Here is a 15,242-nt window from a genome sequence, read left to right as displayed (position 1 = left end):
CCCAGCCCAGCTCTTCCCTTTCTCTATCAAAATCCCTGGATATCGGCTGGTAACATCTGGTTCCTCAGCCACCAAGGGCTCTGTGGGGCTTTTTATAGCCCTCCTCCTCACGCCATGCCACATTAAGCTGTCTCAATGCTAAAGACGGGCAAATCCCATTAGGAATTAGCAGGATTAGTAGCCAACTGGGATTAGTGCTCCTTGACGAGACCCTAATTCCTGCGCCGTAGAGGTCACAGCAGGCAACTGTGGTTTGGAGGGCTGTCCAGACACAGCACCCAAACACTAACCCTGCTGGCAGTGTGCTCACTCGGCAGTAAAACCATCGCATGGATGATTAACTGAAAGGGTCAGCAGCCAGCTGGGTGGTGTAGGGCCAAGCTGGCTGGAATATGAAGCATTTGAGTCATCGGAAAGAGAAGTGTTTCTCTTCCCCTACAAAATTCCCAAGCACTGCTCATGTTTGAGCAGCCTGAACCAATGGGTAGGGGTTAAGGGATGTCCAGTGGGTTACGAGATGTGTCTTTTTTTTTGGTTTTCATTTTAATTAACTCTTGCCCCTCTTACTGAACTTCCTTCATGCCTACAGACCAGGCATCCTGTCCATACCACCAGCACAGTGTTCAGTACAATGCCATCGGTGTGGCACCCCACAGCAAGCACCACATGAAGGCATCAGGGAAAGGGCTTTTTGGGGAGTTGATCATTGACGAGAGAGGCTCCGTTGGAAAGAGGAAAATTGGCTGAGACTCTGCCAAAAATAGCAGCGTGTTCTTTACAAAGTGCTTCTCCGGGACGTGACAATTATGCAGAAAGGCACATTTGGGCTGTGAACTCGTCAGCTTTCAGGGACTGGGTAGGAAGGAGCCCCAGCTTGTGCTGAAAATGGAGCTGTGCAAGCTGTGTTTGCTAGAGGAGGTAGCCACATCAAGGCAGCTGAGCCAACGAGCATAGCAATGAGGGCTGCTGAACTCCTCTGCCTTGGGAGAGAGGTAAAATGAATGCCTAAACACAGTTGCATGGGATTGATTAAAAAGAAATAAATTCAAGCATTATCAAAACATATTTTAATAGATTCTTGGCTATCCGAAAGAAATCTGCTTCTAACTGGTCTGTCCCTGTAGGCAGCTACTCGTGCTACACAGTCAAAAAGCGAATTTTACAGTCCTAACTCCACAAGAAACCCGGTTTGAAGAGTTTTGTTCTGCCAGGCCAGCAGGAGAACTGTGTCATGCGATCAGCACATCCCATTAAAAAAAGGTCATTTGATAAAAATGACTACCAAGAGCCACAACTGTTATGAACAACTGCAGACCCACTCAGAGACTCAGCCAGGGTGACATTAAAAATCCATTTGAAGCCCCGACATGATCCTATGAGGACTAACCAAATTATTCCTTCTTTACTGGGACTAGATGTTCTGATGGAATTGTTTCTAGGGAACAATTTGCCCGTCTAAATAACTTAAAATTGTTCTAATTGCTAAAAACTCTTTGCTGGAAAGGCGAAGTTGCTTCCCCGAGAGGAGAAGAGAAAAACTGGGAATAAATCTCAGTGCTGATGAAAACCACGGTGGCTTCAATGAACTACAGCTGCCAGCAGCTGAGAACTTGGCAGAGATCTAGAACGAGGGCTTAGAAAAATGCTAATAAGCAAAGGGGGGAAAGGGGGAGAATCAGCTCATGAATTGTGCTAATTATTTCAGATTATGCTCTTTAAAACATATTTTCAGCCTCTTCCCTCTTAGAGGCGTCATTAATCCCAGCTGAAGCCAAGCAGGATGCTAAATATCTGGAATTCCCTTGCTGCCTTAACAGGCAAGAGTGTTCTTCACTTCATGTCCTAACCTATTCCAAATGTTATTATGCATCATTTATCAGCCACTGCTTCCTAGCCCAGGAATAACTACATTTCACTAACACTGCAAATTATGCTTCTACACATGTAGGCTACTTTTAAAAAAAATCTGTACAGATCACAATTGTGGATGTCACTCGTCCAAAATTCCCTTGACTAACACTCCCATCTGTCCCAGCGTATATAAATCAGAATGAAAAAAATCCCTTTTATCACCTAACAAAGCTATCAGTCTCTTGCATCTGATGTGCCTGATGCTCCTTGTGTCACATCATTTGTACTTGAACACATGCACCAACCCCCAAAGCACCCACAGCCCATGCTTTTCACATCTGTGCTTTCAGGTTTGGGTTCCATACCAGCCTTCTCTTTCAGTCACACAGTTTATTTTGTTTCCTAGGCAAAAGCCAGGGGTGAAAACTTCAAGGGATGCAGGTGCTGCAAGGAGGACGGCCCCTTATGTGCCAGAATAAATCACATCAGGGCCCTTGGTAAGCATTGCTAATATCTTGCCTGGGGTGAAATGCTTGACTCCAGCAGTAAAACGAGCCCCTAATACAGGAGCTCAGTGCTTTCTCTCTCTCTTTTTCTCTCTCTCTCTCTCTCTCTTTTTTTTTTTCCTCCTGCTTGCTTTTGAGCAACATTTTGTTCAGTTACTGCTTTCCAACACAAGCTTGTCGTCGCTTTGAAAGCCCAGGTTACGGGCTTGCGTTTGTTTTCTCCTACAGAATGCATCATTTAAGGTTAATAAATTAAACATACGGAAGAGGCAGAAGGAGGAAAATTAGTTACAAGCATCTGCACCGGTCTCAGAGTTTATTTGTCTATGCAAGGCCCTGCTGCCATGGAGACAGGATTTCAGAGCTCACTTCTCCCCGGGTTGCACACGGAAGGAGGCAGAGAGAGAGAAATAAGAGAGAGAAAGCAAAAGAGACCCAATGGCAGGAGAAATCCCTCCGTATGCCCCTTGGACACATAGCCTCCTCCCAGCTCATCTCTCTTGTGTCACCCTGGGCCGGATGGGGCAGCACATAGGACTCAGTTTTTACCATCTCAGCTTTCCTCATTTTTAACCATCCCAGCCCTTCTGGACACCCCCAGAGGTGTCAAGCCCCTTGTGCTGAGCCTTCTGCAGAGCATCGGTCCTTCTGCTGGCCTGGACCCTCTCTGCTCTGCATCCCAGGATGGGAAAATGCTTTTTTTTTTTTTTTTTTTTCTCTCCCCTGTGGGACCCACAATCCTCACCCCATCCGAGGCACAAGAAGCGCTTGCGGATGATGCGGTTCCGTAACCGGCCCGTCACGGCCATGTAGGACTGCCAGGCCTCGGTCAGCACCCAGCAGAAAGAGGAGAGGAAGAAGAAGTGCAAGAAAGCCGCCACCAGCGTGCATATCACCTGGAGAGAGGAGGAAAGGAGGACACGTGAGAGGAGAGAGGAGAGCGGCAGGCAGAGGAGGGCTGCTTCCAAACCAGGCTCTGGAAGGGAAGGTCACAGAGATCAGCAAAAGAAAGGACATTTTGGGAGGAGGGAGCGTCCCCCTAGAGCTTTGACCCAGCTTGCGGTTGAAGCATTTGCCTTAAATTGAAGCACTGCTCAGAAACTGGTTGCTCTTAAGCATGAGCTCCAAGCCTGTGGTTAACTATTTTATAGGATCACAGAATATCCCAAGTTGGAAGGGACCCATGAGAATCATTGAGTCCAACCCCTGGCTCCACACAGGACCACCCAAAAATCACACCGTGTGCTGAGAACATTGTCCATACATTTCTTGAACTCCATCAGGCTCAGTGCAGTGCCCATATCCTTGGGGAGCCTGTCCCAGTGCCCGACCACCTCTGGGTGCAGAATCTTTCCCTAACCCCCAGCCTGACCCTCCCCTGTCCCAGCTCCATGCCCTATTTTATTGAAGTCTTGGCCCATAGTGGTGCTGTTTGCCCTTAGCAAGGCACATTCATTTTCCAGTGAGGAAACCCCCAATGCTTTCAGAGAGGATAGAGCAGTTATTAAGGTTTGCACAGCACCGTGTCAGCGGTGCTTCGCAGTAATGGACTCAGAGGAAGGCAAATCCGAGGGGTCCCTGCCAGGAAGGATGACTCTTTGCAGAGCAAATATATTGAGCTGGGTAAAACCGTGGCTGCTAGGGGCTGGGAAGGACTCTGAGCATGAGAGGTGCTGAGCTGTCCAACAGCACATAACTACTAGCAGAGAGGAAAAAACAAAAAGCAAAGAAAAATTGTAATGAAATGACATTAAAAGAAATTTCATAACTGTGTGCTCTACCACTCGGCAGGGAAATCTCTCGGAGGAAATGCAGGGAGCTCAGGCCATTTAAACTTAAACTGGAGAAAGCACCAGCGAATGCATTATGGAGAACAACCCTGTAGTGCTGGGGAGATGGGCTGGAAAGCTGACAAGCTCGTCTTTGTTTTTTAACGCAGCAAAGCCAAATCGTTCGCCGGCACAAATCGGTGCCGCTCCGTTAACTCTGCCAGAGCCGTGCTTCATTTTCACCATCAGAGAATGGGAACCCCTCAATGAACGTGATACCAATGGAAATAAACTCCCAAGGAGAAGGGAAAGCAAACAGACTTTAATAAAAGTGACTCTGGATGGAAAAAAAATGGTTTAAGGCATTGAGGGCAGTCAGGGAAGGGGGGTTACAGCGAAGAATTTCTCTGGTTTGAGTTATATCAGGAAAAATGGACTTTGGGTTTATGGTCACTGAACCTAACTCTTCTTCCATCCAGCAGCATCTTTCAGCACAGAGCTCTCTTGTACATCTTTTATCACGATTTTATCAGATTGCTCTTGATCCATACACTGGCAGAGCCAGGAGTTGTCAGAGGCTGGGAATAAAAGTCAGGCTGTGAGTTCGTGGAGACAGGGACTGCCTTCTCATTCCATGTTTGTGTTTGACACGGAAACCGTTGGTATTCTGCCTACAAATGGCTTCTGGATGACAGCTCTGTACAAATAACCCAGCTCAATGTGATAATTTGAGTAATTTTCACATTTTAAAAGAATCCTCAAAATATGTCTGCTATTCATCAGCTTACAGACCTACGTAAAACAGCTACAAATGGGGTGCTTTCAGGAATGTATTTTGAGATATTTTTATTTTAGAACTTTTTTTTTTTTTTTTTTTTTTTTAAGCTAATACCACAAATGAAACTGTCAGTTTTATTGTGCCGATTTTATTCTACACCAGCACGTTTTTCTGCTCTCTTTGCCAGCAGTTTGGAGAGGAGAGAAAAGACCTCTCTGCCTTCCAATTCTCCACCTGGGAGATACATTTTCCAAGGGTTTTTACTCAAACAGGTAATTTTGAGGGAAAGGGGAGGAGAAGAGAGGAGGAGAACGCAACAAAAAATGCACATCTATGCTAATGATTGTGAATGGACCTCATTAAAAATCCATTACGATCAACGAGCTGATTTTGCCCAGATTTGGGAATGATATGGGAGTCTTCCCTCTTGTTTTCCCAGTCCCCTGAAAGAAGATATGGCTGTCAAGGCCATTAGTCCTTGTTTTTGTTGAAGAAGAGAAATCAGGTTCCTTGCAGCTCGTAGCCTTTGAGATACGGTCAGTCCATGCAGCATTCATTTCTTTTGTATCACATTAGTGCTGACCGTCATTTTTTAGCCTTTTCCCTTTCATCTTCAAAAAGCTTAGCAAATCTAGGCGTGGAGTCTTGCCTTTGAGGTTCCACGAATGGAAATGATGGGGGAATTTGGCGTTTCCCAGAAAACTATCACTGTAGAAATTCTCTCAGAGTAACTACGATTAGAAATCAATCACCAACATTTTAGGAAGCTCCATTATCAATAATTGAATGTGAATAAATTCCTAATTCACACTCCTTCATCTCTTCTCTCTATAGTTTTCTTTCCCTGTTCCCTGCCAGTGACTGTTTACTAGATGGCTGAGCGGAAACCCAAGAATAACCTTTCTATTTCGGGTGTTTCATGCATATGTATGTGCAAAGAGCTAAGCTGCCTCATGCAACCGCAACCAGCTTTGAATCCCCACTACCATCTCTGATGAACATCCACATCAACGTGAAAAGAAGCACAAGGGGCAACCTGGGTTCCCAGCTGTGCTCTGAGGGGGGTGGGAGAGGGTTGAAGGCATCCACCTCCAATCCTGGAGTGAAAAAGAAGAACTAAAGAGGAGGTCCAGCCATGGTTGGCCTTGTTGAGCATCTCTTAGTGTTTCTTTCCATGAGAAGCTGCTCCTAGCACACACTTGGGGTTGCAAGAAAAGCAAAGCTGAGCTCACCTTTTCCCCACCTCTTGCCCCAAGAAAAACATGGTGGCAAGGAAAGGCAGCTTTACTTTGCAAAGCTAGTTTCTGAAGGGTTTAATAGCAACAGGGCCATCTGGCTGCATCTCCCTACACTTTCCTACCCACATGTGGCTCAAGCAGTTGTAAAGCTTCCTTCAAAACACAACCCATCCCTGACCCCAAGGGCCTTCCATAGCAATGAGGCTTTGTGATTCATTAAAGCCTGGGGCTTCTCTGCAAAAACACTTCCAAAAGTGACAGCATGCTGGCTGTCAAAGTAGCGACTCAAAAAAACAAAACTGGCTGGTCACTGGTTGCTGTTAATTAAAAACTTGATTCTGATTTCTGATTGCGATTTCAGCAGCAGGATGAGCTGGAAGACATTTCTGGCCTCAGTTTCCTGTACAGAGTAGTTCGGATGGTTGAAGCATTTGGGGAGGGAGGAAGATGTACGACAGGAAAATATTCATGACGAGCAGCGACTGGGTACACCAGCTGCCAGCAGAGAAAGTGCTTTAGCTGGAGAAAAGTCATCCAGGCAACACAACACCTCTCCATCTGGATCTCTGATGCAATGAGGCATGTACCCAGCCATCATTGTACAGGGCTTGAAAACCACATCTACTCCTTGCCTTCCCTGCTGGAGCAGCACCGAGACCCACAGCAAGTCCCTCAGGGTCCCAGAGGCCCAGTGATGTGTACAGGGCACCTGGTGACACTTCCCAACGCCAAAGAAAGGTGTTCTTGGTGGCTGCATTGCTTAACATCTGCTGAACGCTTTAAGCTTGGAGCATAAAAATTGCTGGAGAATTAAATGTAACGCTGAGATGTTGAGTATTTTCCTCTCTCTTTTTTTTTTTTTTTTCTTTTTTTTTTTTTTTTTCTCCCTTGCTCAATCTGTCCTTCTTTGTCATTTTTGGAAAATAAAAACGGTGAAAGCCTTGCAAATAGCCATGTTTCTTCAGCGCACCATGTGCCAACTACTCTAGGCAGATATTCAAAAATATCACATTGGTTTTAATCAAAGCCCTGAGGATGCTGACAAATTATCAAAGAGTGAGCGGGAGAGAAAATTGAAATCTGCCATTTAGTTGTGTCTTTGACACGTCGCTAATTAACAGATGGGGGAAAAAATGAGGAAGTGCTGCCTGGATGGATTGCTTCTGTGCTAAAGCAGGGGAAAAGCAAAAAAAACACCCAACAAACCAACGCATCTCCTACCTTGTTCCGGGTCTGGGTCTGTCCGATCAGGATGAGAGCGTTGGAGGAGATGATGGAGAGGCAGAAGTTGATGAGAATGACGGAGCGCTCTGAGCGGATGTACCTGCAGGAAGAGAAGAGAGGGAGGGAGATCCACCCTGTTACACCTTGCGGGAAGCTACCTTGAAAGGCATCAAACAGATGCAGGTTGCATGGGGCCAGGCTCTACTCAAGGCCACGGCAAGAGATTGCCCCCTTCCTGCAGATCTTGTGCGTTAAATGGAGCAGAACAAGGGGGAAAAGAGGAGGAGAGCTCGGCGTGGTGCTCAGCCCACAGGTCTCGCAATCCTCCCCATCAGTGCTGGAGGCATGAGCATGAGTCAACAACGTAGGGGCCAGCCTGGTCCCTAGCCTGAACCCCTCCTAAACCAGGTCTGAGTGCTGTTAAGTCTTCTTCAGCTCAGCTTACTGGAAAGGGGACTTGAAAAGGAGCTTAAAAGAAAGCATACACGCAACACATGGCAAGAGTCCCAAATAAGAAGAGCCACAAGCATGCTGGCGATGGAAGCAGGTTACGAAAGCATGCACCTTCACAACAAAGTGTTTGCCATTCAGCATTCCCCTTGTTTAACCTAACAGTGCAACCAAAAGCGAGAAGGATTTGTGGCTTTTTTTGGTTTGTTTTCCCCAGGTGGAGAGGTTTAGCACTTCCCAAAACTAGGCCAAATATGTCGCTGTGGCCTTGGGTCCGGGACATTAGGGATCCAAGCAAGGAAGCCTTCTGCACCTTGCAGGAGTGAGCCACTTGTCACTTCTGATTTGCACGGTGCAGCGCGGCGTCAGCTCGCTGCTCAAGTACGTGCGTGACAATTCATTCCACCAACTGGCTACAGAGGAAGATTTCTTGGAAGGCACTTTTATGTACCTAATAAAATTAAAAGGCAATTGCAAAAGCGCAAGTCTTCAAGGATTAACTCAGGACCTGACCACACCAATCGCACACACGTGAATAATCCCAGTGATTCAGCCTGCATGCCGGATGACTAAAGAGTAGAAACTAATGTCTCTAGAAATTAGAAACAGATCTGTTAACCAGACAGCTCATCCCTGGAGGCTAATGCAGGATTATTTCCTATATTCCGGCACATCAACTATTTATATTGATAATTTAATTTTGTTAATTAATTTCAGCAGGAGTCAGTCAGCCACGCTATTTGGCTAGCATGGGATGTACTGCAGATCTGTGCTGTGCCAGGGGGGATCCATGCTTCAGATCAACTGGAGGCTGCGAAGCTTTGCTTTTCACTTCCACCTGAGTTTGCCCTCCAGATAAGCAGGAAGGTTGAGGATCCACTTTCCTGGATATAAAAAGTCACTGGTTTAGCCTGAACTTACATCGGCTCTGATGGAAACCTTGTCTGTGGGTAGTTCTTCCTCAACACTCACCCCAGCCCTGTAACACACTCCAAAATTTAGGCTTCCAGCTCAGCTAGAAATTGCGTTTGCTGCCTGCAAAACAAAACTTGGACTCCTTTCACAGCCCATCTGATCCCAGATCGCCCCATTTCACTGGGCTCAATATGATGCTGTGGATCACCTGGATCCTCCTCCTTTTGGGGATGGGAGGTACCAAGCCTTCAATCTACCTAGGCTTTGATCATGCAAAGCAAAACAAGCCCCAAGCTCAAGTCTAGAGCCATCAGCTTCTGGGAGACAGAAATGGAGATCTGGACTCTGTCCTGGTAGGAACAGGATGTGGTAAGTCTGTGTAGGAACACTGTGGTTTAGCTAGTGTTAGTGTGCACTTAGGAAGTCTCTCCTGGTTAAAAAAAAAGTAAGAAAGGAGTTGAGTGTAAGTGTAGTTGATATGTGAATGGAAGGGGTTAGAAACCAGCTGTTTTCAGACTTCTTACTCCCTAAAAAGCTTTTCCTCTCTCCATGCTTCCCTTCATCCACCAAAAGGCTTCCCTGCTGTCCAGATCCCTGGACCTCCAAACAACGAGGTGTGAGTTGGTGCCACGTAGAAGCACAATATCAGAATAAGTTAGGCTGAAAGAAAACCTCTGGAGTTTGATCTTCTGCCCAAAGCAGGGCTAATTTCTAAGTCCTGTCAGGTTTCTCAGAGCCTTGTCCAATCAAGTTTCAAAAATGTGGAAGAATGGAAATGCCACAGCCTCTTTTGGGTGGTTTATTGCAGTGTTTAACCACTCTCATGGAGGATCAGGTCTCCCTAGATCCAGGTGGATACTTTCACACTGCAACTGGTGGTCCTAGATTTTTCACTACACACCTCTGGGAGTTGTTTGAGTCCTTTTTCTCTGTGCCTTCTCCCTAACAGCCTCCTCTTCTCCAAGCTAACCAAGCCTCATGTCCCAGGAGTGTTCATCTGCCTTTGCTGTAGCATTTCTTCAGCCCATATCTCCAGTTTGCTGAAGTCCTGAATGATGGTGCTGCTCTCCAGCATGTCAGACACTCCTCCTGTTTCAATACCATCCAAAAACTGCCAAGGGGCCATTTCCCCATCATCCAGGTTGTTAATGAAGATATTAAAGAGTGCTGGTCCTAGAAGCAATCCCTGACAGAAGCTGCTAGTAACCTACTGCTGGTTAGGCTTCAAGCCTTTGACCACTGCCCTTTAATGACCACCATGAACTCCACCCAGCTTTTGATCTACCTTAGAGCCACCAACTCATCCCACAATTCCCAAGGCTGGCCACTAGGATGCTATGGGAACCTATGTCAAAAGTCTTGGTAAGTATAAAATGTACACCACCCACTTCTCCTTGCTGTCCGTAAAACCACTCATCCCACCTCAAAAGGAAAACGGGTACAAGCTCTCCTCAAATTCTGTCTATTCCCAATCACTCCTTGACCATCATTTTGCCTGGAAATAGGCTTTATAACTACTTGCTCTTCAACCTTCCCAGAGGCTGTAAAAAGGCTGACCAGGCAGTAACTCTCTGGATCTTCCTTGCCCTTTTAAAAGATGGGTGTAACACTTCTTCCAACCATCACGAACCTCCCTAGATGTTAAATAATGGGTCTACAATACCAGCCAGCTCCCTTGACACACTCCACACATCTCATTTGGAGCCATGGACTTACAAATGTCCACTGTATGGAAATGGTCTTCAGCTCCCTCTTCCTTGGTGATGGAGAGCACTTCTTCCCCCGGTTCTGCCTCTAGGTATGGGAAATTGGGTGCCTGGTGGTTAACCTTGCCAGCAGACCAAGACGAAGATTGATGTTTTCTGTGTCTTCCTCCATTAGGATAAGTGTCCCATGCATCGTGTCCCTGAGCCATCCTTTAGTGCCAACGTACCTACAGAAACCCTTCTTCATGCCTTGCATGTCCCTCACCATGTTCAAATCCAGCTGAGGTCTGACCTCCCTAGTTCAATCCTGTACCCTGACCTAACAGCCAAATATTTTCAGGCTGCCACACTTGCTCTTTCTCCTTGCATCTCCTCTTCTCCAGCCCAGGGATGCTCCACAGAAAGACATCAGCATCACTGTAAGGCCATTTGGCAAAAGAAGTTAGGAGCTTGGAACAGAGAGGGAAAAATCACAGGTCTCGATGGGTTTAGCCAGAGGAGAGAGCTCAGTAAAGGCAGAGCTGCTGCAGAGTGCTGTCTCACCACCCCCTGGCAGCTACATGGGCTCTGCCTACATATCCCAAATATGTTGTACGCAGCCACCAAAGCTGGGAAAAACTCATTGCAAACGTAGGGAGCTTCTGCTCCGGCCCAGGTCTTGTGGGATGTGGGGAAGCCCCGTACAAACCGAGACAGATGGAGAACGTGGGAAAACCCTGCAGTCTCTCCCTCTCTGTCCCTATTCTGCTCCTTTCCTCTCTGCAAACACTGACTCACGGCTGCTTCTCACGGTGCATACACATGTCCTTCTCCCCGCACTCCCTTACTCATTCCTGCTACTCCCACGGGGGCCACCTCGGCATCTCCAGCAGCAGCAGAGCTTCTGGATCGAAAGAGAGCGTTAAAAGCCCCTCGAGAGCTCGCTAACGACCGCTAAATCAATCCTTGGCCTCAGTGGACAGGCAGAGAAAAAACCTCACGGGGCTCTCTCTTGGCGATATGGCGTTTGGGAAGTGCTGCCAGCGAGGAAGGTCTGCAGGGTCCCACGTGCTGGCAGCAGCTGGAAGGGTTGTTCAATAGCAGCATCGATCCCCATGCCGTGCGAAGGGCACTCTGACTCCAGAGGCTGTTGAACTGCTGTTTCCATCTCGTCCAGGGATGGAAAAGCCACTGGAGTTCTTCTGAAGCATCACCAGGTCAAGGAGATGCTTGAAGGAATGGTACAGAGCTAATTTGAAACACAGTACCAAGTCTTTTCACCCACTCTGATCCATGAGCAGTTCTTGTTCTCCACATATTTTTCATTTTCAATCAGCTTTTGAGTGGGAAGATCTTGTTTTTCTCTGATCTCCCCTCTTTCCCACGCAGGTGGTGGTGAACATGGTCCCCATGTAGATCGTGGCTCCAGCTGTGACCTAGGGCAACCACTGCCAGGAGGTACCGAGGTCACCCCACTCCTGTGTCCTAAGTATCACTGACCCCTCTGCCACAGCTGCTGATAAAGCCAGAAATTTCCCACCTGTAGCAGCTATTTCACAGCCATCTGGCTACTGGTAACTGGAGTGAGGCCACCAACAGGCCACCAGCAGCCATCAGACAGAAACAAGAGTGAAGGGAGGCTGTGCCAAGCTGGCCACATCCAAGTGAGGGATTGCAGCAAGAAGCTCATGCCGGTTACACCGATGGCTGAGTAGGTGTCACTAAAAAACATCTTTTAGTCGGGGTTTTCAATGGGACACGGGGGGCAAATTCATTTCCTCTCTGATCCCGAAGTGGGGATTGCCTTCCTTTTACTCTGCCCCGGATCCTGATCCTTTACTATGTTCCTTTTCCCTTTTATTGTTTTCCCTTTCTTTCTTTCTGCTTCCTATGTATAAACAAATCCTAGCTGGGCAAAATTCTGGGAAAGTCTCCAGACTGTCAGCCTCAGTGAGCCTATTCATCACAAGAGGTTCATGCTCAAGCTGAGCCCATGTATGCCTGCTCCAGATGCCTTTGTCCAGAGCTCTGAATGGGAAATTTCCTGGCCAAAGCTCCCCAGAAGAGCTGAGTTCTGCTGACTACACTCCACAGAAGACCAAGCAGACAGAGCACGAGGATTTTCTCCCCTGCACAGAATAAAATAAGACTGCTTTGATACATCTGCCGTATTTTAGCAGCTGGAATAATACTGACAATCCCACTTCTAAGCAATCCCCCAGCTGTTGTCTGGCAGACTGTCTAACATCTAGGGCAAAATGAAGTGAAAGCCAGGAGAATGTTGGATATGATGTTCCTGAGACCATTATTAGAACAGCACATTCATGTCCAGCAGCTATGCCTAAAATAAAAAGGACACACAGAGTGCTCAGGGCTCAGCCACGGGAATGCTGTGAAGTTTAGAGAACATGAAAACATGATCTACAGATAAGAAATGAAACAAACTCAGCGCACCAAAGAGAAATTTTAGAGATCACTTGATCATGCTTTACAAATATTTACACAAAGAGACTGAGGATAGAGAGCCCTTTAATCAAGATATATCTGGTCTCAGGATCACTTGGAAATGCACGTCCATCCCTTGCTAAATCAGAAATGCCCTTTCAAGCCCCTCCATAAACATGTCCCCCCGTTCGTGCTGAACTTGATCGTTTTGGGCATGGGTATAACACCAAGGCTGCGATTAGAAATTAAAAAGGGAAGGCAATTAACTTTCCTGGCCTCAATAACAGTAAATATTGAGGGGCAGGCTCCTGGAAGAAAACATAGCATGTTACTCGAAATGACTCCATCATGCTCCAAACAGATTCAACCTCATGTCTGAACTTAGGTTTCAGATCCTGAACTCAGTTCTAAGAGGAAAGAGAGGGTGAGGCACCAACACCTGCTCTTCACTCCTCTCTCCTAACTTTCCACTTGATCCTGACACCAGTGACACCAGTAAGTCACCTACCAGCGCTGCCCAGTGCTGCCCAGCCTGAGGAAAAGCAGGAGAGGACAAGGACTTGAGCAGATCCAATGATACCCCAGGCACGGAAAAACCTGAGTTCTAGATAAACGTTATCATGATCAGTCTTCAGCTCAGAGCACTCACCATAATTAACCAGCCACTATGCACTGTCACAGTATTAACAAAAAGGTGCATTTTTTGCTCATTTTTTACTCCCTTCTCTCTTTCCTCTAACAACGGGTAGAAAAAGTTATCTCAGTTCATAATGCGAACATGAATTGACCCTTTCCTCCCTACTTAGAGGTGTCATTGGACAAGGTAAGAGCCTCGGACTAATCCCTTCTCACAAAGGGTCACAAGCAGTGTATTCCCTGTAGCCACTCCATTTCAATTTCGGGGGTGCTCACCTGGTTCTCATTTTCCTTATTTTGTTTATTTTAGAGTCAAGAAGCTCTCAACATGATAGTTTGGGAAAGGCAAGGGTCTCCATAATAAGCTCAGCCCTTGTGTGATGCAGTACATGGGGAGAATCTATGCAAATCTTGGGTTCTTGTGCTTGCAAGAGTCCACCATCACGTATCTTACAGGGGCATGGGCCAACGTGGACTTTTGTTTGACACATCTCAACCACAAAATCAAGCCAGCCTCTATAATCGGCGCAATTTAAGGTTGCACCTGACCTGCTTATAGGTGTACAGGAGCTCTCTGAAATGGGATGTAGCGAGGAATCCCAGCTGAAGCTAAAGGCAGGACATAACTACGAGATTGGAGAGTTATTTAGCTTGCTAGATTTAACATCCTTAAGCTCCTGAAAAGTGCTGTCAGTTCTTCAGACCAGACTTTTTCGTAACGGATCATGGATGTTTTGGTGGTACCAAAGACCAGTCCACGATGCCTTGAAGCAACCTGTTTGCCAGGAGGCAGCATGTGTCTACCTCTCTGCAAACGAGGTTTCCTGGGGTGTATAAAGGCATCAGAAACAGCACACAGCTTTTGAAAATGAACAGTGAGACTACATGGGGTCGTGGCACTCATTTCACTGTGCTAATTTCTCTGGCACGAAAAGCAAAGAGTGATGCCAACTAAGCCACCGTGATGACTTTTTGCTGGACCCACTCATTACAAAGGGGCTCTTCCTCAGGCACCAGGCACCCAAAACAGGACAGCAAAACCTCCAGGATCCATGTAGGTCAAGAGACAGTTACTTTCCCCAACAAGAAGAGAAGAAGAGAATGAAAGCCATACCTCCAAACAGAGACATAAATGATAATCAACAGCAAAAGTGTCAGCGAAGATACTCCACAGCCTACAATTAACGTGACAGAAGGGACCAGCACCTTTTCCATGTTCTGAAAGAGAGAAAGTAAGACATTAAAACAAAAACTAATAAAAATAAATGAATAAAAATAATGAAAAAAAACAATATATGCTGAGGAGATGCTAACAGCTCGATTTCACAGCAAGGACTTTCCTCCTAATTGTCTGCAACTCACCTGACCTTCACATCGCACTACCTACACAAATAAAGAGGAGAGAGGACCAGGATCTATTTTTGGGTGACCCGACCTTTGTTTGAACCCAATTCTGCTCCCACATGCACCGGTGTTAAGTCTGGAGTGACATCTGATATCTGTAGCCAGGGAGGGGTGTAAAAGCACAGGTTACAAGAGGAGGATTGGGCCCTTTGTATCCAGTGCAAAGATAATTAATGAGGCAGAAGCAGGAGGCACTGCCCACACTCGAACGATTACAAATGAGCTCTTCTGGGAACGGCTGATGCTGAAGCTTGGAGGATGAAAAGAAGGTGAAAATCTTCCACTGACTACAAACATCCATCTGGCAAGGGAGGAGACGAGGCACGGAAAGGAAAAACACG

At 46.7% G+C, this 15,242-nt stretch overlaps 1 protein-coding gene across 1 annotated transcript in view; it reads right to left on the bottom strand.

Moving 5' to 3' along the window:
• The window catches only part of ADGRB1 (adhesion G protein-coupled receptor B1), a gene marked incomplete at both ends in the record, with an annotated part of 182,665 nt that overhangs the window by 48,232 nt on the left and 119,191 nt on the right, over positions 1-15,242 (bottom strand). Inside the window, 3 exons of the mRNA XM_082755085.1 lie at positions 3,103-3,253; positions 7,364-7,466; positions 14,612-14,715. Of these exons, the coding sequence (XP_082611211.1) occupies positions 3,103-3,253; positions 7,364-7,466; positions 14,612-14,715 (358 nt within the window). The remainder of the gene's footprint in view (positions 1-3,102; positions 3,254-7,363; positions 7,467-14,611; positions 14,716-15,242) is intronic.

Source organism: Aythya marila (genome assembly GCF_965140915.1).
Source record: "Aythya marila genome assembly, chromosome: 2".
In the NCBI taxonomy this organism is placed as follows: Eukaryota; Metazoa; Chordata; class Aves; order Anseriformes; family Anatidae; genus Aythya; species Aythya marila.
The sequence above is the reverse complement of the archived record's forward strand: the minus strand, read 5'-3'. Positions and strand labels throughout refer to the sequence as shown.